Below are 23,732 nucleotides of genomic sequence, written 5' to 3' on the forward strand. Positions count from 1 at the left end.
TTCGCACTTTAAAATTTTTTGTACAAATTTTTCTTTCATTAGTTCTTTCTCTCCTTTCAATCCTAATCTTGGTTATGGGAATCAACGGTGGCTATTTTCCGGCAACTTGCCGGGTATGTTTTCAGTGTCTGGGTTTTTTTCGCTCATTAAGAATAAATTTTATTATGGTTTTCGTTAATTGAGTAAAAAAGGCTAAATTTAAACATTTTTTTTGCTTATTTTTTGTTTTCAATTTTTTTTTGCCTGATTCTTCTGTTTTTTTCTGATTCTTCAGAAGTTTTTTTATGTGCATTTATTCAATTATGGTTATTGGTAGGGTTATGGCTGCTAAGCGAAAACAATTAAAGGTTTTTATTGCACAGATTTTTCTAAGTTAATCATTTCTGCATTTTTTTCTGCAAGTTTTTTTATAATGTTTGAAGTGTTTTCCTGTGCGTTCGGATGCCATTTTGTTGCTCAATGAATAAGCATGAACTTTTTGCTTAAAGTGCGTTGAGAACAGTCATCGAGACTTTATAAGTTTAATAAGATTTTGGTTGTTTTTTCTCATTTTTTTTGCCTTTATTTTTTTCTTTTTGCTCAGTTTTCCCCTTTTTGAGATATGCCGTTGGTATGTTTTGATATCTAAAAATTTTAGAATCTAACTGAAATTGCAACGCTATTTAGAACAATTTTTCAATTTGAGAAACGAATTCTGCGATTTTTCTTTTGTTTCACTCCTGATGTACGTTTAAGGCGGCTATTTTCGGCAATTGGCCGGCTATGTTTTATTTCTCATGTTCTTTACAAATTATTTTTGTTCATTGATTCTGCAGTTTCTCCACCAGTATTAGAGTTAACTATTAGCCGCCGTCAGCCTCTCAACAGCTATTATATAGGTGCTCTCCTTTTTACAATTTCCTTTTATCACGTTTTTCGTTTTACGTATGTCACGATTTTGACCTTTGACTTCCGCCTTAATTCACTCACTGTTTCAAATTAATGGATTTTAAAGTGTTTCAAGCATTGAATTACGCAATGTGGTGAATACTATCAAAGTCAAAAAAGCAAAATCAAAAGAGATGGGATCAACTGATAAAGCCCGGTCATTAATCATTGAGAAATAGGTTATCAAAGTTCATTAGAGTATTTGCTAGCTGACATTAGTATTAAGCTTAAACTTTTTAAGTTTGGAAGCCAAATTAAGTTTAGTTTTAGAATCTATCTCAAACTGCTCGCCAAATAAGAACACTTTTTGACACTGAACGCCGCGTCAACGGCGGTTATTTTCCGGCAATCAATGTTCTTTTTTTTCATGCTAGTAATAAAATTTTGGGCAAACTTGGCATACCTAACTCTTGAAATGGCTTTTCCGCATTCTCAAAAATTATGTTAGCTTCAATATGAGATCTCGCTCGAATTTTGTGGACAGCTTTTACAAATAAAGCTGAGTCTAAAAATGACAGAGCAAGGGTAATTTTTGGTATTTTGAGGTTACAGCCTATGAGGTTATCGCAGCTCTTTTCTGACAATCTGCTAACCATGTTTCTTGACACTATGAATTTATGGAAACGTTTTTGAATGTTTTTTTAAAAAGACGTTTTGTGTTTTATCTTTTCTAAAGAGGCATTTTTGTTTTATCAACAACTCGATCAACTTAATTCTACATCTGTTTCTTTCTATATTCTATATGACCTAAAGCTGTTTTGTAGATATTTTGGCAACTTATCTGTTTTTGAGTGTGCCGTATCTCGTTTGGGCCGTAACTGGTCAAACAGAAACGGCAAAAAATATTGAAAAAGCAATAGAGCAATTGTCGGAACGCAGTATTAAGTAGACATTTTTTCAGAAAATTGTGAAAAGATTTTGAACCTTGGTCTTTCGTCCCGTTTCCTGGGTTTTGTTGATACGTATATATTTATTATTTTGCCTATCATTTTTGTTAGTAATTGATTCCGGATAAACTGTGTCCCAATGTGCGGTGAGAATAACTTATCGAAGTAGCTTTGTTTTGTTTTTGAGATGGCGGGTATCATTGGGATTTAAAGTTTCAGATAGACAATTCAAATGCTTGGGATTATGCAATAGAAAATGTTCAGTTCAGAGTTTTGGGAAATGAAGTCACGTTTATTGAGACGCCCGACATAAGAAATACTGACATAATACTGCTTGTGCATAATATATTTTAGAGTTGCGTGTATTTTAGGGAAATGTCAGCTTCTTCGCTGGTGATCGATTATCAAGCGTGGCCATTGAGTTTATGAGAAGTGAGAAATGTTACAGATTTTGATTTAAAATTTGCATCCTGCTCAAAAAACTATTTATATTGTTTTAGATGGGTCTTACTATGAATATGGATCGCATACAGAAAATTATGATGTTAATGTGGTTGAAAACGAGCTCGACTTTTGGCCATTTGATGGTGAGTTGCAGTAAATATTAATATAAAAATTCACTAAAATTTGCAAATGGCTATTGCACTTGCGCCCATGATCTGCATTTTTTTTAATCATCGAGTGTACGAGGTGACAGTATAAGCGATGATCAGCTGTGTTTAGAGAAAGCGCCAATTCCACGTGACCAGATTGAGGTCTACTCAAAGTTGGATAGACTGAGGCGACCAGTGTTCTTCACTGTCTCTGTTTTCGCATTCATCGGAATCCTCTGCTCACTGGCCCTCTTGCTGTTTAACAGCTGTCTCTTCAAACACGCGAAGTATGCAGATTTGCAATATAAGAAATGTAAACTGTTTCACTTCTCTTAAATCTCAGCCAGAAGGCCTGTAAAGCGACATTCAGTCGTATAGATTAAACGCGTGAGATCTAGAAAGGGACAAAATTTTTAATTGCTCTCAAACTAAGTTTGTAGTAATTATATTAGTCCTGTCGGTCTTTTTTATGCGATTTTTCGCTTGACCGATTTTTCGTCTGACGCTTTTGACTTTTCGTCCTCTAAAACGGGAAAAACAGGTAGCGCCCAGCGGGCGTTAAGTGCTCTTAGAGCCTTTCAGCTCTGTTTCAGCTCAAACTGTTTTGGAGACTTATACTTATACGTATGGTGTGAAGGGCGGTTCTAAGAGGTTGACACCCCCCTCCCGTGGCTAGCTACTGACGAAGCCAACCGCTCAACGGTCGTTTGAGAACAAATCGCCCGACGTTAGTCGGTTGTGTTTGCGTGTTCACGAGGTCTCTCGAAGAGCGCGTTTACTAACCGATTTGGGCAGCAAAATGGGAACCGTCGAGTGAGTTCATATGCTACAAGGCTATGTGGGCTCGAAAGGATGCTCGCTCAGAAGAAAGATATATTGTCCTGATTAATAGCCGCCGTCAGCCTCTAAACGGCTATTATTTAGGCGCTCTCCGTTTTCTAATTCAAAGAATTTGAATTTTATTGTGGCGCTGTCTTTTTTTAAATATCTCACACATTTTCATGATTTTTGAAGTCAAATTGGAGTCGTGATTTTGGTCACGCCGAAACCGGAAGTGGAGCGAAAAAGCGAGTGGTTTTGCGGCGTGAAATTTTTTCCGCTCTAATTTTAAAGTAGAGGGAGAAAACTGTGCTTGCACAAAAATTCGCTTTCCTGCTAGTGGTTTTTTGTTCACATGCGATAATTTCACTTTGATTTTTTCTGTTTTTTTTCGATTTTTTGGATCGGATTTTTTTCTTAATGGTTTTTCTAATCCATTCATAGTTCATTCTATTCCTATTTTTTTGGTTTGAACAAAATTTTTCGCTAGCGGTGTTTTCTTCACATGCGTCATTTTGACATTGATTTTCATTTTTTTCTCAAATTTTTTTGATCTGTTTTTCCCCAATTCACTCTTAGTCCGTTCTAGAGGACTAAGAGTGAAAATTATTTGAATTGTATGTCAGGAATTGTCCTGCTATGTTTATTCATTCGCGGATCACCTTTTTCGTTTTACATTAGCCACGATTTTCACGCTTGACTTCTCACTTACCTCACTCACTGTTTCAACTGAATGGATTTTAAATTCTAGTTGGCATTAGTATTGTGCATATTAGCGTTCAGTTTAGAAGCTGAACTAAGTGAAATTTTAGAATCTAACTGAATATGCACAATTTGCACACCAAATAAGAACGCTTTGGACCTTAAAAAATGTCTAGCAATTTTTATCTCTTAAATTTTTTCTGTTTGAATCCCAATATGCGTCAAGCGGGTGAACGGCGGCTATTTTCCTGCAATTTGCCGGCTATGTTTAATATGCTGTGTGTCTGTATTTTTAAGTGTGGGGAGATAATGATAAGGTAATCTTTTATCCTCTATGAGCCCGTGAACAAAGATAAGGATCTTCGGTGTAATAATTCTCCGTCGACTTATTCTTTATATTCAACTGCCTCTCTTCTTTTCCCTACCACGGCACTTACAAACGATGATCGACAAAAACGATTGAGAAATCGGATGTAATCTGCGGTCAATGAGTCGAGAGATAGAATCGTAATGAATTGGCTCAGAGAAGGTGATGCGCATATTGTTATCTAGAATTTAATCCGCTGATGATACTCCATCCTGAACGTCAGAATGGTTATCCTGGACGCTGATTAATATTATTCAAATGTATTTTTTCATAGACTATTATGGATATGAAACCTGAGCAAAGTTGTTTTGCGTGCCTCTTGATTTTCCTTATCTTTGTCTGGCTTTTTTCTATTTTTTTTTAAAGCTGTGAAACTTAAAACTGTCAGAATAGTAGTCACGAACTCTGACTATATTTGGAAGTGTTAGCTAAGCAAAGCTATTTTGCATTCTTATTGGTTTTCGTTTTAGTTGTCTGGCCGTTTTTTTTCTTTAACGCTGTGAAGCTTGAAACAGCTTTTTGTAACGTCTGTGATGTCGCTCTTGCACTGATTTTTTGTGTCTCGTGTCATTTGTTACAATTTCGGTAAGTCAAATCAGTGATTTATCGTAATTGTATTACTCTACTCTTTTATTAATAGCCGCCCTCATCTTCTCAGCCGGCTATTATAGCGCTCCTATTTTTTTTACTTCGTCGAACAAAAAAATGTTTACCTCATTTTGCCGTTTTTTCAATATTTTGCGTGAAATCTTTTTGACTTCTCTAGGCTAGTTTCTCTCATTCTGCTAAAAGTGATTTTGAACATCAGTTGCTCACCAAAGCAATTCAAAATGAAAAGAGTCAGTAAAAAAATTGAAGTCAGAAATAGAAACGGGATAAACTCATAAAGCCCAAATTTAGATGCCCGCTATTTGAACGTCGTTCCTGTAAGTATTAGTCACCTCTCTCTAATGCTTATTGGTATTGATAGTAGCCCCTGTAGCCTCTCTCTAAGAAACAGAATTATGTTCAACTACGAAATGCCTTCAAAATAGATTGAACTTAAAAAATGTTTTTGTACAAAAATCTTTCTTTTTCAATATCTATTCTTTCGATCCCAATAATGCTTAATGGAATCAATAGCGGCTATTTTCCGGCAATCTGCGGGGTATGTTTGACTTTTAGCTCCGATTTTACGCTGAATTAAGATAAAACTGAAAATATTTTCAACCTGGAGAGAGGAATTCTATATAAAGAAGGCTGTTACTATTAATTCCTCGCATTTATAATGTAATAAGCACTAGATTTTTCATTTTTTGTTTTTAAAGTTTTCATAGATTGTATAAGCAACTCCCGCAGCTCAGTTCTCTTTCTCATTCAAACTATATTCTTTGGCCTGCAAGTTTTTCACAGCTTATCTTCTTTCGCTTATCTTCTGAAAGGCCAATCAGTCCATTTGTTTTGTCATCTTTTTCTCGGTTTCTACATATCTGCACTCTTGACTCTTCCTATCTATCTTTGTTTTCGTCTCTCACTCTTTCGTTTTGCCTTCCACTCATTTTTTTTCGCTTCTTTTATCTCTGTTCTCCTTCTTTCTTCGCGTGTGTGTGTTTTTGTGTAGTGTGTGTGTGTGCTTGTTTGTGTGTATCTGTTTAATAGCCGCGAAGCGATAGTGCCTATTATTGGGGAAATCGTGGTTTTTTTACAATTCAAAGAATTTGAATTGTATTCGGGGGCTGTTTTTTATGTTTTCACACATTTTTCAATGACTTTCATGTTTCAAAACGGGTTAAACAGGTAAAGGCCAGGGGGCATTAAGTTTCGTTAGAGACCCAAAGTGGGCTTTAGCAGTCCTTTACGTGCTTAGAGTGGTGCAGCTTCTGGGATGGCCTTAATTTAAGCTTAAAAGGTCTTTTTTGGGAGTTTTTGGGCTCAAAATGGTGCAATTTTTCATGTTTTTTCTGCTTGATTAGTCTTAGTTTGAAATTTTTAAAAGTCGATGAAGGTCTTTCGCCAGACCAAATAGCTTGTTTTGACCATTTTTTGAGCTATATGTTTTGTTACTACAAACACGAACACGAAAAATGATGCTAACTTTTGCATTTTTTTTTCAATTTTTTTTAAAGTATTTGTCATTTGCGTTTTTCTAGCCTCAAGGGCAAGGGAATCTAATTTAAGGTTTGATAATAAGACACTGCTTAGTGTCTAGTTACAATCATCAATCGGATGGGTTTTAACCTTTTAATGTCTTGAATTCTAGCGTTTTTTGATATAATCTGCAATTTTTTTTTAATTTTCCTAAACTTTTTTCATTTTGTGATATTTGTCCGTTCTCAAGTTCCAGAAAAGTTATTCCACGGTCTGATAAAAAGTTACTGAATGGTTGTTAGTGTCAATGGAATTTGCAATTTTTTCAAGTTTTTAAAAAAATTCAGTTTTTCTTGCTTCTGTAACCATGTAACTTCCTCCAGTGTTTGTTAGTATATTATTACATAGTTGCTAGGGGGCAATGGAATGGTTGTCAACTTTTTAATAGAACGATTTTCTATTTTGTGAAATTTTTTGTCATTTTCTGAGTTAATCAATCTTCAAGGGCCATTGATTTTCTTCTCAGGTCTTACAGATGTAATCCTGGGCCAATTTTAGAGACAAAATTGGCTGTGAACATATTTTTGAAATGGGCATATTTAAAGGGATCAAATTTTGCCTTCTGGGTAAAAGCTTGAAGAGTTTTTGCAACGAGTATATTTTTTTTTGATTGGTTTAGTTTCTCAAATTTTTGTGACGATTTTGTTGGCTGGCATTGTTCAATTGATCTGCTGGTCAGATAGAGTACTTCTAAGTTTTTTATTCAATTCTTTGGATTGTTTTTCAGGACTTGTCCAGCTATGTTCTTTTTATTCGTCTCCATCGATTATTCTTGCGACCTGGCTTCTTGAAATTGACGTTCTCAATTTCTGACTTCTACTGTTTCGCAGTTAAAATTTGTGTACTTGTCGTCATTTCTGCTTTTACGTCAATTGCATGACTTACCTCTCTAAAAAAATTGACGTCTGAACTGACTTATGGAACTTTAAATTTTATGAACACTTACTAGTTAAAGATCAATAGTGTGAATCTAAGTAGTGCCAAACGTATATGCCTTAATTCATGAGTATTGAGTCTTGAGACAGCGCCGCTGTCATTGTCTCTTTCCTATCCTTTATTAATAGACGCCCTCGTCTTCTCATCCGGCTATTATAGGGCTCCTATTTTTTTTTTTACTTCGTCGAATGAAAAAATGTTTCGCTTTACCTCATTTTGCCGCTTTTTCAACATTTTGCGTGATATTTTTTTGACTTCTCTAGGCTAGTATCTCTCTTCTCTCATTCTGCTGAAAGTGATTTTGAACATCATTTGCTCAGCAAAGCAATTCAAAATGAACAGAGTCAGTATAAAAAATTGAACTCAAGTAGAAACGGGATAAACCCATAAAGCCCAATTTTAGATGCCCGCTATTTGAACGTCGTTCCTATAAGTCTTAGTTACCATCTCTTATGCTTATTGGTATTGATAGTAGCCCCTGTAGCCTCTCTCTATGAAACAGAAGTACGTTATGTTTAATTACGAAATGCCATCAAAATAAATTGTACTTAACAAATGTTTTTGTACAAAAATCTTTTTTTTTTCAATATCTTCTATTCTTTCAATCCCAGTCATGCTTATTGGAATCAACGGCGGCTATTTTCCGGCAATCTGCCGGGTATGTTTCTCCTTTATCTGTATTCTCGCTTGCTGTTTTTCGCCCGTCTCCTCTCTCGGTCTATCTTTTCCCTCTATCTATCAATCTATCTTTCTTTCTTTCTATTTTTTCTTTCAATTATTTTGTTTTTCCGTTGTCTTCTCGGTCTTTGGTTTTTATCCCCTTTTCTCTTCTCTACTCGCTTCAATCAAGTTTTATTGTCGTGTGTTTCCGAAAACACTCTCTCGTTTGTGATTGACAGATTCGGTTTTTCGGTTGTTTTTTCTGTTACTGCTCAATTACTGCTCAACAAAGCTAAAAAAGTGAACGTTTTTGATAACTTCTTACTCTCACTTGACGCTATTTTGTTTGGGATGTCAATTTATACTCTCTCTAAGAGCTTTTAGATTTTTTGCATGATTTGATGTTTTGATGATACATGATTTCCTTCAGTCTACGATGGTCTAAGAAACTAATATGTTTAGCAAGGCTCTCTAGTAATAAAGCTTCGTGCTGTGTGCTTGTGCCGTGAAACATTATCAGATTATCACTGAAAGTGTAATTGGCGCAACTTACTTCATCAACTGATTTGCTTATGTTTGATTTGTATATAATAACCTGCAGGCAAAATTTCAACAATTGTTGAGTATGGTAAGCAAAGCAGTTATCCTTGAGTGCTATATAGAAAAAAAAAACATTGCGATTTTCACTTAACGTGTTTCTGAAAGCTTTCTATTTTTTAAATTAGATGTCGTCGAGTTAGTTTAGTTGACGATCTAATTTTGAATACTACTATGTTATGTTTTGACTGAGCGATTTCTGAGGTTTGTGTGAAAGTCGCAAGAACAACAAGTGGTGAAAATTGAGATAAAGCTGCTTGATCGCTTTAGTCCCATCACCAGTTCATTGGACGCAGTTTTACTCCCCTGTCACATGCGATATTGATAATTGAGCAGAGTATTAGATTTTTTGATAAGCACTTTTGTCATGGAATGAGGAAGTTCGTGGAGCAAATTAGACTAGAGCTTGTTCAACATCGGAAATATAAAACGGAAGTGTGAGCACTGATGGAATTTTGAACTGAGCAAAGTTGCATTACCCGAAATGGAGAAGAAAAGTAAGCAATGGATCATCCCGAAAGACTTGCTCAGCTTATTTAAGCTTAGAAGATGTTAAAATAAGATTCAAAGAATGAAAGCATTTGGCGTTTCACCTTTAGCGGGAGCGTAAATGGTTTGAAGTTCGGTTGTTATGTTGTCAGTGTGATCTACAATTCGCAGCCCGTGATTAACAGTGTGATGCTGGTGGGCTGTGCACTGACTCTGTTTTGTGTGTTCCTCAATGGACTCACGGACGAGCTGGACCCATTCCTACGCAGCAACGACCTTTGCCAGGCTAGTGATTATTTTGCAACGTCTACGCATTACCACCACATTCACTAATTAGTTGCAAGCATTTGTATTTCTGGTACCAGCAGGAGTGAAGTGCAAAGAATGAACAATAATGGTTGAGCTATTGTAGGAATTTTAAGTTTCTAAATCAATTCTCTAATTTGTCATATTAAGTTTGGCTTGACAGGTTATTCGCTCTTTGAAATGCAAAAGAGCTGCCTGGTTAACCATACTGAGGAAACTACATATTAGGCAAATAGAAGCAGTGGTTAATAGTTTTAAGGAGCTCGTTAACTGTCGAATTAATGAGTAGATTCCGAAATGGATTCTAGTGATCGATTAATTGTTTCCTCTGACTAAAAGTTAATTCATTGAGCTTCATCTTTACTGGGACTAGCTCAGTTGTCCGAGGTATGTGGGCCAATTTGTGAACAAATGCTTTTGAATAGGTTCTGCTGTGGATGATGTCTCTTGGCTTCACTCTGGGCTTTGGCTCCCTTTTTGCCAAGGTGTGGGCTCTGCACGTGGTGGCTGTGAAGATGAAGCCATCCAGGATGAAGGCATTGGCCGCCAGCTCTCGTTCCAAGACATCCACATCCCCAAATGGAGCTGGCAGCCTCATGTCTCCTGTGCTGCAAAAATCGCCCAGGGGAAAAGCACGCAACAGCTCGAATAATGTTCACAAGGTACGCTGATATTGCCAACTATTTGCTGCTTGCGCTCCGACAATGAAATATGGAGGAGCTATTAGAATTTTTTATTTTCTCCCAAAGAGGAGGTTCGATCAGAATAACTGCACCATCGAAGCTGCAACAATTTGATTGTATAAACCCAAATGGGGAGTTTATGAAACCATGTTAAGGCCTTTTGCGAGACAAAATAGCTCATTATGACCATTTTATGAGCTATATGTTTTGGTGCTACAAACACGAACACGCAAAATGATCTATTTTTTGCATTTTTTAAGTATTTTGAAAATTTTTGTCTTTTTTTGACTTTTTTCGGCTTCAGGGGCGAGGAAATCTCATTTAAGGTTTGATAATAGGGCACTGTAGATTTTCTAGTAACAATGGATTGGTTTTCAACATTTTATTGTCTCGAATTCGGCATTTTTTGATAAAACCTGCAATTTTTTTCAAGGTTTCCTAAAGTTTTTGTCAATTTTTGATATTTGTGCATTCTCAAGTGCCAGAAAACCTATTCCACGGTCTGAAAAAAGTAACTGCATGGTTGTTAGTTTCAATGGATTTGTTTTCAACAATTAAGCCTTTTGCATTTAAAAATTTTCTGATTAAATTTGCAATTTTTCCAAGTTTTTTCAAAACATTTTTTTCAGTTTTGCTTGCTTAAGTAGTCAGATAACCTCATACAGGATTTATTAGTATGTTATTAAATAGTTGCCAGGGGGCAATTGAATGGTTTTCAACATAATAGTAGAGCGAATTTTTTTTGCAATTTGAATTTTTTAATAAATTATTTCCTATCGATCTTTGAACCAATTAATTTTTTAAGGCTTGAAATTGGGTGACTGGATAGCCTCTAGAGACACAGAAATGATTCTTATGAATTTAATATCAAATTTTTCAGCAACATGTGATTAAAATTTGCAATTGATTTCATTTCTTAAAAAATTTTTTGGTTCATTTTCGAGTTAATCGATCTTCAAGGGCCAATGAATTTTTGCAGGCCTTGAAGATATCATACTGCAGCATTTTTAGAAACCAAAATTGGTTTTGAACATATTTTTGATATAGGTATATTTAAAGGGATCAAGTTTTACCTTAGGGTTAAAAGCTTCAAAGTTTTAGCAATGATTATATTTTTGTTTAGTTTGTTTGATTGTGTTTCTCATTTTTTAGAGATGATTTTGTTTGTTTTGGCTGGCATTGTTCAATTGATCTGCTGGTCAGGTAGAGTACTTCTAAATTTTTCATTCAATTCTTTGAATTGTTTTTCAGGACTTGTACTGCTATGTTTTTTTACTTCGTCTAACAGATTTATTTTGTCTTAACCTGACTTCTTGGAATCGACGTTTTCAATGACTTCAGTGACTTCTACTGCTTCGCAGTTAAAATTTGTCTACTTGTCGTCGTTTCTGCTTTTACGTCAATTGCGTGACTTACCTCTGTCAAAGAATTGACTTCCGAACTCACTTATGAACACTTACTAGTTCAAGATCAATAGTGTGCATTTAAGTAGTGCCAAATTTATATGTCCTAATTTTTGAGTATTAGTCTTGAGTTTTGGATTTCGAATGTCAATTTTGAAAAAGCTCTTTTAGGGCTTTTTCTTTATAGACCGTCTGTGTCATAAAATTGGAGGTCCAAATGTCACCCGAAAAGTCTAGCGGTCTTTTAAAGGACTAGTGGTCGATCTGTCTATGTTATTTCTTTAGTTGTTTCAATTCATGAAAAGCCACAATTGTCTATAGCGGCTTTTTCGGCAATCTGCCAGCTATGTTTCTGAAGATGTGTTCACACATTTTGCAATGGCTTTGATCTTTCGAACCGGGATAAATAGATAAAGCCCAGCGGGCATTAAATTTCATTAGAGGCCCAAAGTGGACGGTAGTAGATCTCCAGGTGCTTAGTGTGGTGCAACTGCTGGAGTGACCTCAATATAAGGTTAAAAGGTCATTTTTAAGAGTTTTTGGGCTCAAAATGGTGCAATTTTTCATGTTTTTGATTTTTTTTAGTTTTGTTGATTAGTCTTAGGTTGAAGTTTTGAAAAATTGATGAAGGCCTTTTGCGAGACAAGATTACTCGTTATGACCATTTTATGAGCTATGTTTTGGTACTACAAATACAAACACGCAAAATGATACTAATTTTTGCAATCTTGAAGTTTTCGAAAAATTTTTGTCATATTTTGACTTTTTCCGGCTGCAGGTTCAGGAAATGTCCTTTATGGTTTGATAATAGGGCACTGTAGAGTTTCTAGTAACAATGAATTGGTTTTTGACGTTTTTATGTCTTGAATTTTAGCATCTTTTTTTGATAAAATCTGCAATTTTTTTAAGGTTTCCTAAAGTTTTTGTCAATTTTTGTTATTTGTCCCTTCTTAAGTGCCAGGAAACCTATTCCATGGTCTGAAAAAAGTTACTGCTTGGTTGTTAGTTTCAATGTTGTTGTTTTCAACAATTTAGCCTTTCGATTTTAAAAACTTTCTGATAAAATTTGCAATTTTTCCAAGTTTTTTCAAAACATTTCTTTTTTCAGTTTTGCTTGCTTAAGTAGTCAGATAACCTCATACAGGATTTATTAGTATGTTATTAAATAGTTGCCAGGGGGCAATTGAATGGTTTTCAACATAATAATAGAGCGATTTTTTTTGCAATTTGAATTTAATAAATTATTTCCTATCGATCTTTGAACCAATTAATTTTTTAAGGCTTGAAATTGGGTGAATGGATAGCCTCTAGAGACACAGAAATGATTCTTATGAATTTAATATCAAATTTTTCAGTAACATGTGATTAAAATTTGCAATTGATTTCATTTCTTAAAAAATTTTTTGGTTCATTTTCGAGTTAATCGATCTTCAAGGGCCAATGAATTTTTGCAGGCGTTGATATCATACTGCGGAATTTTTAGAAACCAAAATTTGTATTGAATTATTTTTGATATAGGTATATTTATAGGTATATTAAAAGTTCACTCATTTTTCAATGACTTTGATGTTTCAAAACAGGATAAACGGGTAAAGCTCATCGGGCTTTAAATTTCATTAGCGGTCCAAAGCTTACTTAAGATAAAACTGAAAACATTTTCAACCCGGAGAGGAGTCCTATAGAAAGAAGGCTGTTACTATTAATACCTCGCATTTATAATGTAATAAGCACTAGATTTTTCATTTTTTGTTTTTAAAGTTTTCATAGATTGTATTAGCAACTACCGCAGCTCAGTTCTCTTTCTCCTTCAAACTATATTCTTTGGCCTGCAAGTTTTTCACAGCTTATCTTCTTCTTTCGCTTATCTTCTAAAAGGGCAATCCGTCCATTTGTTTTGTCATCTTTTTCTCGGTTTTTACATATCTGCACTCTTGACTCTTCCTATCTCATTATGTTTTCGTCTTCCACTCTTTCGTTTTGCCTTCCACTCATTTCTTTTCGCTTTTTTTTATCTCTGTTCTCCTTCTCTTTCTTCGTGTGTGTGTGTGTGTGTGTGTGTGTGTTTTTGTGTACTGTGCGCGCGCTTGTTTGTGTGTATGTGTTTGTTTGTGTGTATCTGTTTAATAGCCGCGAAGCGATAGTGCCTAATATTGGTGAAATCGTGGTTTTTTTTACAATTCAAAGAATTTGAATTGTTTTCGGGGGCTGTTTTATGTTTTCACACATTTTTCAATGACTTTCATCTTCCAAAATGGGTTAAACAGCTAAAGGCCAGCGGGCATTAAGTTTCCTTAGAGACCCAAAGTGGGCTCCAGTAGTCTTCCAAGTGCTTAGAGTGGCGCAGCTGCTGGGGTGGACCTAATTTAAGGTTAAAAGGTCATTTTTAGGAGTTTTTGGGCTCAAAATGATGCAATTTTTCATGTTCTTGATTTTTTTTAGTTTGATTGATTAGTCTTATGTTGAAGTTTTGAAAAATTGATGAAGGCCTTTTGCGAGACAAGATTACGCGTTATGACCGTTTTATGAGCTATATGTTTTGGTACTACAAATACAAACACGCAAAATGATACTAATTTTTGCAATTTTTCAAGTTTTTGAAAAATTTTTGTCATTTTTTGACTTTCTCCGGCTGCAGGGTCAGGAAATGTCCTTTATGGTTTGATAATAGGGCACTGTAGAGTTTCTAGTATTAATGAATTGGTTTTCGAGTTTTTTATGTCTTGAATTTTAGCTAGCATCTCTGCAATTTTTTTAAGGTTTCCTAAAGTTTTTTTCAATTTTTGTTATTTGTCCATTCTTAAGTGCCAGGAAACCTATTCCATGGTCTGAAAAAAGTAACTGCTTGGTTGTTAGTTTCAATGTTGTTGTTTTCAACAATTTAGCCTTTCGAATTTGAAAATTTTTTGATTAAGTTTGCAATTTTTCCAAGTTTTTTCATAACGTCTTTTTTTTTCAGTTTTTATTGCCTCAGTAGCCAGGTAACCTTATCCTGGGTTTGATAAAATGTTACTAAATAGTTGCTAGGGGCAATTGAACGGTTTTCAAAGTTTTAAGAGACCGAATTTCTATTTTTTGAAGTTTGAGATTTTTTTCTATAAGTTTTTGCCTATCGATCTTTGAGTCAATGATTTTTTAATTGCTCTTGAACGAAGTTCATAGCAATTATTGTAAACGTGAGTGTCTTTTTATTAAAAAATTTCTTGCTTGACAATTTTGTGCTTTTTTTTAGAAAATTCTTTGACTTCTCAAGTGACTTTTCACGCTTGCGTTCTTCACTTTTGAGTGATCTCTATTGCTCTGAAGTAAAGCTTGTTGCTAATGTAAAATCGGTTGCAGCATGCTAGAGGAAAACGAGTCGTAGCGCAGTGGTTAGTGCGGGTCACCGTGGATCGGGAGGTCTGTGGTTCGAATCCCAGCGGGCGAAAGGTTTTTTGCACCCTTAAAGAAAAATTTATCTAGGCTACAGCCCCTTAATTTGCCTCACCTGTCGTTCAAGACCAATTCTTCCGACATTCGTCGGTTTATTTCAAGACTTGGAATTGGGTTAATGGATAGCCTGTAGAGACACAGAAATGATTCTGAAGATATTCATATCTCGATTTTCAGCATTGTTTCATTCAAATTTGCGATTGTTTCATTTTTCCAAAAAAATTGATCATTTTTGAGTTAATCGATCTTCAATGGCCAGTGAAGTTTTTTCAGTTCATTCAGATATAATACTGGACCGATTTCAGAAACAAAAAGTGGTCTTGATCATAGTTATGAAATAGGTATATTTAAAGGTATGAAGTTTTGGCTAAGGGGTAAAAGCTTAATGAGTTTTGGCATTGAGTATATTTTTGTTTAGTTTGTTTGATTGTTTTAATTTCTCAATTTTTTTAGATGATTTTTTGTGCTTTGGCTGGCATTGTTCATTTGATCTGCTGGTCAGTTAAAGTGCTTCTAAGTTCTTTGTTCAATTCTTTGAATTGTATTTCAGGACTTGTCCTGCTATGTTTTTTGTTACTTCGTCTATTAGATTTGTTTTGTCTTACCCTGACTTCTAGGAATTGACCTTTTCATTGACTTCTACTGTGGCTTCTACTGCTTTGCAGTTAAAATTAGTGTTCATGACGTCACTCTGCTTTTAGGCCAATTGCGTGACTTGCCTCGCTCAAAAGAATTATTTCTGAACTCACTCATGGAACTTTTTAATTTTTATGAACATTTACTAATTAAAGTCAATAGTGTGCATCTAAGTAGTGCCAAACTTATTTGCCCTAAATCCTGAGTAATCGAGTTTTTTGATTTTTAATATCGAATATTAATTTTGAAAAAGCTCAATTGGGGCTTTTTCCTTCTAGAGCAAATGTGTCTCATAAAACTGACAGTCCGAATCTAACCCAAAAAGTCTAGTGGTCTATTAAAAAGCTGGCGGTCGATCTGCCAATCTTATTTCTTTAGTTTTTTCAATTCATGGAAGGCCACAAGCGTCTATCGCATCTATTTTCCGGCAATCTGCCGGCTATGTTTTTTAGTTTGCACTACGCTTATTTTCAGTTTACGCTTTAATTCTTTTACTGCCTCAATAAGGGAATTAGGGCTCAGGTGGAAAGGAATTACTACAAGAACAAAAGTAGCCCGTGGCTTTAACAGCTCTAAGTGGGACATCTTTTCAGAAGGGCGAAGTTCTATCGGAGAAACTGGACGATGTGTCTCTGCATTCATCTGCAGGGGGATCTCTTTCGTCCGATGTGAAAGACGTGGAAATGAACAGCATGCATATGTATAGTTGTCTGATCGTGCTGATTCTACTAGACATTGGATTCCTCTGTTTCTACTCTAACCTGGCTCCTCTATCCTTGCAGAAGGAATTTCTGCCCATTCGCAATGTCACTGCAGACGGCGAAGTCAGAGTGAGGCCCTACATCAGGCACTGTCGCTCTTCAGACCACAACTTATGGACAGGTTAGAACAGCATCCTGTGGTTTTTGCTTCTCGCATGTATAACATAGAGAGTAATGTCACTTTTTCGATGATAAGGCACTCTAGGCTTAGCGTTGATTCTCTATTTCTACTAAATCAGGCAATACATACTGGAAAGAGTTTAATGCGGGTGCTTAAATTCAAGACTTCAAGCAGAGCAATAGTTTACGACACAATAAATAGGATCAAGTTGAGAGTTGCTTTATTGTACATTCTTACCTGCAATTAAATGTTCTGTGACAAAAGCTAAAATTCGGTTTTGGTGTGGAGCAAAAGATAAACAGTTCAACAGTAGCTTAGAACACAAATGGAGTGTCATACTATAGCCAGTAATATGTTTTGTCTCTAGGTCTAAACTTTGGCTTCAAAGGCATGCTGCTTCTGGTCGGGGCTCTCTTCGCTTATGAGTCTCGCAATGTTGAGCAGGAGAACATGAATGACTCGCGACAAGTCGCAATGTCTGTTTACAACATTGTGGTTAGTATCTTGCTCTAGCATTGTAACCTGCAAATTATGCAATTGAACAACCACCGTGCTCCCTTCCACCGTTTGTGTACTTTTCTGAAAAGCGTTATTATAAGGCGGCGAGCCAGTGGTAACGGCGGAGTGCAAAATAATTTGAGCCAAACCTGTTTTTAACGAAAAATAGATGTTGAGTATTTGTTTTAGACATTGTACTGGATAACAGTGCCTGTAACGATGTTAATCAAGGCGCACCAGGACGCCTCATATATATTTTCGTCTCTGGCCACCATCCTCTCTGTGTTTGTCACCCAGGGTTTCATATTTGGACCCAAAATTCGGGCAATCGTGGAGAGCAATTTGGGAGGGGGAACCGTTGAAGATCTGAAGGAGCCCAGCATGAGAAGACTCGCTTCAAGTAAGAGTTCGAGCTCAACTCACAGTCAGCTCAAACGCGAGTCAACAAAAAGACGCCGGGCAGCCATGAACAAAAAACGGGCAAATGAGGTCGAACAGTACAACCAACTTAATGAGGAGAATGAACGGATAAAACGCGAAATAATAGAGGTAACTTAATCTTAATCCGGGAGAGGGGGTGTAAAGCTATTGAATGCATTTTGCATCTATTCTGCCTCTCTCCAGCTTGGTGAGCATACAACTTTTAGGCCCCAGGAATGCGTTCCATTTTTTTTACAATAACGTGCTATATAACAACATATAAATTGTAATTGGAGGCATAGAACACTGGAGGCGGAATAGATGCGCAATTTCTTGGTATGAATGTTTAATTTGCTTGATAGAAATCCCATGGATTCTAAGCGGATGAAATAAGTTAAGCTTAAATGCAGTACACTGGAGTTCATTTCAATTTATTTTTTGTATAGGTAGGCAGAAATGTATCAGACCGAGAGAATTAAATAACTATATCGACGATTTAAACTAATCCAAATTTTATCTCATGGGCACTATTTTAGGGAGCAAAAATGAAAGGAAAGTAAATTAGAGAAATCTACTCTACCCCCCCCCCCCCCCCCCCCCCGGCGCAAATAGAATAGATCCAATTAGTTTCTAAAAGGTACAGAATTATTTCGGCTGGCTTTGTTGAGTATTTTTAATAGCCGCCCTCATCTTTTTAGCCGGCTATTATAGCGCTCCTATTTTTTCTATTTTTTACAATTCAAAGAATTTGAATTGTATTGGGGCGCTGTCTTTTTTTTAAGATCTGTTCACACATTTTCATGAATTTTGAAGTCAAATTGGAGTAGTGATTTTTGTCACGCCGAAACAGGAAATGGAGCGAAAAAGCGAGTGGTTTTGCGGCGTGAATTTTGTTCGCTCTAATTTTAAAGTAGAGTGAGAAAACGGTGTTTGAACAAAAATTGGGTTTCTCGGTAGTGGTTTCTCTTCACATGCGGCAATTTCACTCTGATTTTTACTGTTTTTCGATTTTTTGGATCGGATTTTCTAAATGGTTTTCCCAATCCTTTCACAGCTCATTTTAGGCCTAGTTTTTTCTTGTTTGAATTAAATTTTTATTTCTCGCTGGTAGTTTTTTTGTTCACATGCGTAATTTTGACATTGATTTTTTGTTTTTTTTTTGTTTTTCTATCTGATTTTTTTTAAAAATGGGTTTCTCAGTTCACTCATAGTCCATTCTAGGTCTAGTTTTTAATAGCCGCCCTCATCTTCTCAGCCGGCTATTATAGCGCTCCCATTTTTTTTACTTCGTCGAATAAAAAAATGTTTCGCTTTACCTCATTTTGCCGCTTTTTCAACATTTTGCGTGATATCTTTTGACTTCTCTAGGCTAGTTTCTCTCTTCTCTCAGTCTGCTAAAATTGATTTTAAACATCAGTTGCTCAACAAAGAAATTCAAAATGAACAGAGTCAGTATAAAAAATTGAAATCAAATAGAAACGGGATAAACCCATAAAGCCCAATTTTAGATGCCCGCTATTTGAACGTCGTTCCTATAAGTCTTAGTTACCATCTCTAATGCTTATTGGTATTGATAGTAGCCCCTGTAGCCTCTGTTTAAAAAACAAGTACGTTATGTTCAACAACGAAATGCCATCAAAATAAATCGGACTCAAAAAATGTTTGTACAAAATTTTTTTTTTCAATATCTTCTATTCTTTCAATCCCAATCATGCTTATTGGAATCAACGGCGGCTATTTTCCGGCAATCAGCTGGGTATATTTCTCTTTAGTCAATGAAAATTCTTTGAATTGTACGTCAGGACTTGTCCTGTTTTGAACTTTTATTCTATTCGTCATGGACTTAACCTGCTATTTTTTTTGATTCGTCGAACTTTTTTTCGCTTTACCATTTTACCGCTTTTTTGACATTTTGCGTGAAATCTTTTTGACTTCTCTAGGCTAGTTTCTCTCTTCTGTCATTCTCCTTAAAGTGAATTTGAACATTAGTTGCTCACCAAAGCAATTCAAAATAAACAGAGTCAGTATAAAAAATTGAAGTCAGAAATAGAAACGGGATAAACCCATAAAGCCCAATTTTAGATGCCCTCTATTTGAACGTCGTTCATATAAGTCTTAGTTACCATCTCTTATGCTTATTGGTGTTGATAGTAGCCCCTGTAGCCTCTCTAAGAAACAGAAGTATGTTCAACTACGAAATGCCATCAAAATAAATCGGACTCAAAAAATTTTTTGTACAAATTTTTTTTTGCAATATTTTCTATTCTTTCAATCCCAATCATGCTTATCGGAATCAACGGCGGCTATTTTCCGCCAATCTGCCGGGTATGTTTTATTTCCTGAAACGAAATTTGTAACACTTCTTTCGTTCCCGTCGGTCTTTTATGCAATTTTTCCCTTGATCAATTTTTGTCTGATCAGATGACTTCTGAACTCACAAACGGGATAAGTAGGTAAAGCCCGGAGGGCATTAAGTTGATGCGCATCTCTTAGTTTTAGTTGTCTCATGCGAAAGGCCAACTTTGTGACATTGGGTGTCAACGAATTAAAGCATTCGAAAAATTAGGTTTTAGGTACCGAACATGGTTGCTAACCAGGATCACTGACAGCTGAGAAACCATTCAGTTGTTTTGTTTTAAACGAACTAGCTTCCTGGGGAGCAGTTGTGTTGTCTCCTATTTATTTTTTCTGAATTAGGGTTGTATGATATAGTAAATGCACAAAAAACAATTAGACGATATATTTTTTGGATCAGACTGATTTCTAAAGTGTTTTCCCAATCTATTCATGGTTCATTCTAGGCCTAGTTTTTCGTTTGAACCAAATTTTTTTCTCGCTAATGGTTTTTTTGTTCACATGCGGCCTTTTGACATGGATTTTCAGTTTTTTTTATAAATTTTTTCGCTCTAATTTTAAAGTAGAGAAAGGAAACGGTATTGGAAACAAATTTCGGATCTTTTCCGTTTGTGCCCCCCCAGTACGTTATGCTCCCCCCAGTTACAGAGCACGTGCCATTACATAGTAAATCATCATGTAAAAATATGGCACGTGCGTCTGGGGGGTGCAAATAATATGCACCCACTAAGCTGGGGGGGCACAAACGGAAAAGATCCCAAATTTCCCTTTCTCGCTAGTGGCTTTTTGTTCACATGCGGCTTTTTGACATTGATTGTCAGTTTTTTAAAATTTTTTATCTGATTTCCCCCCCAATTTACTCATAGTACGTTCTAGGTCTAGTTTTTGCTTTGTCAATGAAATTTATTTGAATTGTACATCAGGTCTTGTCCTGCTATGTTTTTTAATTCGCTTTACATTTTGATCACGGTTTTCGTTTTACATAAGTTACGGTTTTCACGCCTGACTTCTAACTTACTTCACCCACTGTTTCAACTGAATGGATTTTCAATACTTTCACATATTGTGTTATCAAGTTCATAAAAGCGATTGCTAGCTAGCATTAGTTTTATGCTTAATAGCGTTGATTTTGGTAAGCTGAATTGGGTTTAATTTTAGAATCTAACTGAAACTGCTCGTCAAATTAGAAAACATTTTGACACTAAAAAAGCAGAAAAAAATTCGGTCAACTTGTCTTCTTGTTCTTTTTCTGTGTCAATCCCGATGTGGATCAAGCAAATCAACGGTGGCTATTTTTAGGCAATATCCAGTCACTCCAGTTCAGACACCAATTGCATTTCTGTGACACCAATTCGATATGATGCAGTGAGTTTTTTTTAACCTTTTAAGAAATGTTTTAGATTTCACTTTCAGGTCGCTAAAAGTTGACCTTCAGTCAGAAAACTGGGGGTAATTGAGGCGGAAACCATAGAAGTATACAGCTATCCATGGATATTTTCGAGTGAAATGGTTTTTTTTAAACCGTATTAACGAATTACTAGGTTTGTGACTATCTCAATCATATATTAGAGGTTTATATGCAATATTGAGCTATCTCCGCAATTTTGCAGGTTTTCAAGGCTTTTATCAGTGGTTTTTGTACTCCTTTTCATGTTTAGTAGCGGCATCGGGCTCTCAGCTGTCTATTATAGCGCTTCTAATTTTTTTTACTTCGTCGTACTAAAATTTTTTCGCTTTACCTTAGTTCAAAGCTTGTTCCACTTTTTGCGTGGAAAATTTTCGACTTCTCTAGGCTAGTTTTGCTCTTCTCTCATTCTGATGAAAATGTGTTTAGACAGCATTTGCTCAGCAAAGATATTCAAAATGAACAGAGTCAGTATCAAAAAACAAAAGAAATAGAAACGGGAGAAACCCATAAAGCCGAAATTCAGATGCCCGTTACCTAAACTTTGTTTTTAGTTACTATCTCCAGTCCAATTTTTTTTCATTAGTTTCTATTCTTTCAATCCCAATCATGCTTATTGAAATCAACGGCGCCTATTTTCCGCAAATCTGCCGGGTATGTTTTATTTCCTCTGAAACTTGTAACACTTCTTTCGTTCCCGGCGGTCTTTTTTATGCAATTTTTCCCTTGATCAATTTTTGTCTGAACAGATGACTTCTGAACTCACAAACGGGATAAGTAGGTAAAGCCCGGAGGGCATTAAGTTGATGGGCATCTCTTAGTTTTAGTTGTCTCATGCGAAAGGCCACTTTTGTGACATTGGGTGTCAACGAATTAAAGCATTCGAAAAATTAGGTTGTTATGTACCGAACATGGTTGCTAACCAGGATCACTGACAGCTGAGAAACCATTCAGTCGTTTTGCTTTAAACGAACTAGCTTCCTCGGGAGCAGTTGTGTTGTCTTCTAGTTATTTTTTCTGAATTAGGGTTGTTTGATATAGTAAATACACAAAAAACAATTAGACGATATATTTTTTGGATCAGACTTATTTCTAAAGTGTTTTCCCAATCTATTCATGGTTCATTCTAGGCCTAGTTTTTCGTTTGAACCAAATTTTTTTTCTCGCTAATGGTTTTTTTGTTCACATGCGGCCTTTTGACATTGATTTTCAGTTTTTTAATAAATTTTTTGCTCTAATTTTAAAGTAGAGAGAGAAAACGGTATTGGAACCAAATTTCCCTTTCTCGCTTGTGGCTTTTTGTTCACATGCGGCTTTTTGACATTGATTTTCAGTTTTTTTTAAGTTTTTTAATCTGATTTTTCCCCCAATTTACTCATAGTACGTTTAGGTCTAGTTTTTGCTTTGTCAATGAAAATTATTTGAATTGTACATCAGGTCTTGTCCTGCTATGTTTTTTAATTCGCTTTACCTTTTGATCACGATTTTCGTTTTACATAAGTTACGGTTTTTCACGCCTGACTTCTAACTTACTTCACCCACTGTTTCAACTGAATGGATTTGCAAAACTTTCACATATTGGGTTATCAAGTTCATAAAAGCGATTGCTAGCTGGCATTAGTATTATGCTTAAAAGCCTTCAATGACACATAAACAAGTTTTCGACACAACATTTCACAGGATCTGATTGCTTATATCAATTTTCATAGAGGTTATGAGAACGCAAGCTTTGAGGCTAATGAAAATCCAATTTAATAATTGCCAAACGTTTGTCAAAGATAGCAGAGCTGTACGTTAGCTTTTTTTAGCTGAACTATTAAGTTAGGGGAATACATCATTGGGTGTCATCGACTTAAAGCTTTTGAAAAATTAGGTTGGTAGGTACCGGACATGGTTGCTAACCAGGATCAATGATCGTCGGATAACCATTCAGTCGTTTTGCTTTAAAAAGACTAGCTTCCTGTCTTTTTTCTGAATTAGGATTGTATCATATAGTAGTTACACAAAAAACAATACGACGAGATATTTTTTGAAGCGGACTTTTTTCTAAATGGTTTTCTAAGCCCATGGTTCATTCTAGGCCTATTGATTTTTCCCATATTCACTCATTGTCCGTTCTAAGTCCAGTTTTTGTTCAGTCAATAAAATTTTTTTAAATTGTACGTCAGGACTTGTCCTGCTATGTTTTTTAATTCGCCTTACCTTATGATCATGCTTTAGCTTTTCGTTTTACATAAGTCACAGTTTTCACGCCTGACTTCTGACTTCATCACTCACTGTTTCAGCTGAATAGATTTTCAATTTTGTCACGCACGTATTGGGTTATCAAGTTCATTAAAGCGATTGTTAGCTGGCCTTAGTAATATGCTTAATAGCCTTCAGTTTAGAAGCTGACTTAAGTGTGATTTTAGAATTGAACCTAATATGCAGAATTTACATACCAAATAAGATCAGTTTGACACTTAAAAATTTTGTCAATTTCTCTCTTATTTTTTTCTTTTTCTGTTTTTATCCCAATATGCGTCAAGTGGGTCAGCGGTGGCTATTTTCTGGCAATTTGCCGGCTATGTTTGGTTATTTATTCGAATGGAAATTTTACTCAAACTTATTT

At 35.7% G+C, this 23,732-nt stretch overlaps 1 protein-coding gene across 1 annotated transcript in view; it reads left to right on the forward strand.

The window, feature by feature from the left end:
- The window catches only part of LOC142358739 (gamma-aminobutyric acid type B receptor subunit 1-like), a 67,949-nt gene that overhangs the window by 33,767 nt on the left and 10,450 nt on the right, over nucleotides 1-23,732 (forward strand). Inside the window, exons 7-14 of the mRNA XM_075410286.1 lie at nucleotides 2,186-2,246; nucleotides 2,315-2,401; nucleotides 2,538-2,694; nucleotides 9,257-9,389; nucleotides 9,836-10,072; nucleotides 16,155-16,443; nucleotides 16,811-16,938; nucleotides 17,131-17,490. Coding sequence (XP_075266401.1) covers nucleotides 2,186-2,246; nucleotides 2,315-2,401; nucleotides 2,538-2,694; nucleotides 9,257-9,389; nucleotides 9,836-10,072; nucleotides 16,155-16,443; nucleotides 16,811-16,938; nucleotides 17,131-17,490 — 1,452 coding nt within the window. The remainder of the gene's footprint in view (nucleotides 1-2,185; nucleotides 2,247-2,314; nucleotides 2,402-2,537; nucleotides 2,695-9,256; nucleotides 9,390-9,835; nucleotides 10,073-16,154; nucleotides 16,444-16,810; nucleotides 16,939-17,130; nucleotides 17,491-23,732) is intronic.

The sequence above is a fragment of the Convolutriloba macropyga genome, chromosome 2 (assembly GCF_964194025.1).
Source record: "Convolutriloba macropyga chromosome 2, txConMacr16.3, whole genome shotgun sequence".
In the NCBI taxonomy this organism is placed as follows: Eukaryota; Metazoa; Xenacoelomorpha; order Acoela; family Convolutidae; genus Convolutriloba; species Convolutriloba macropyga.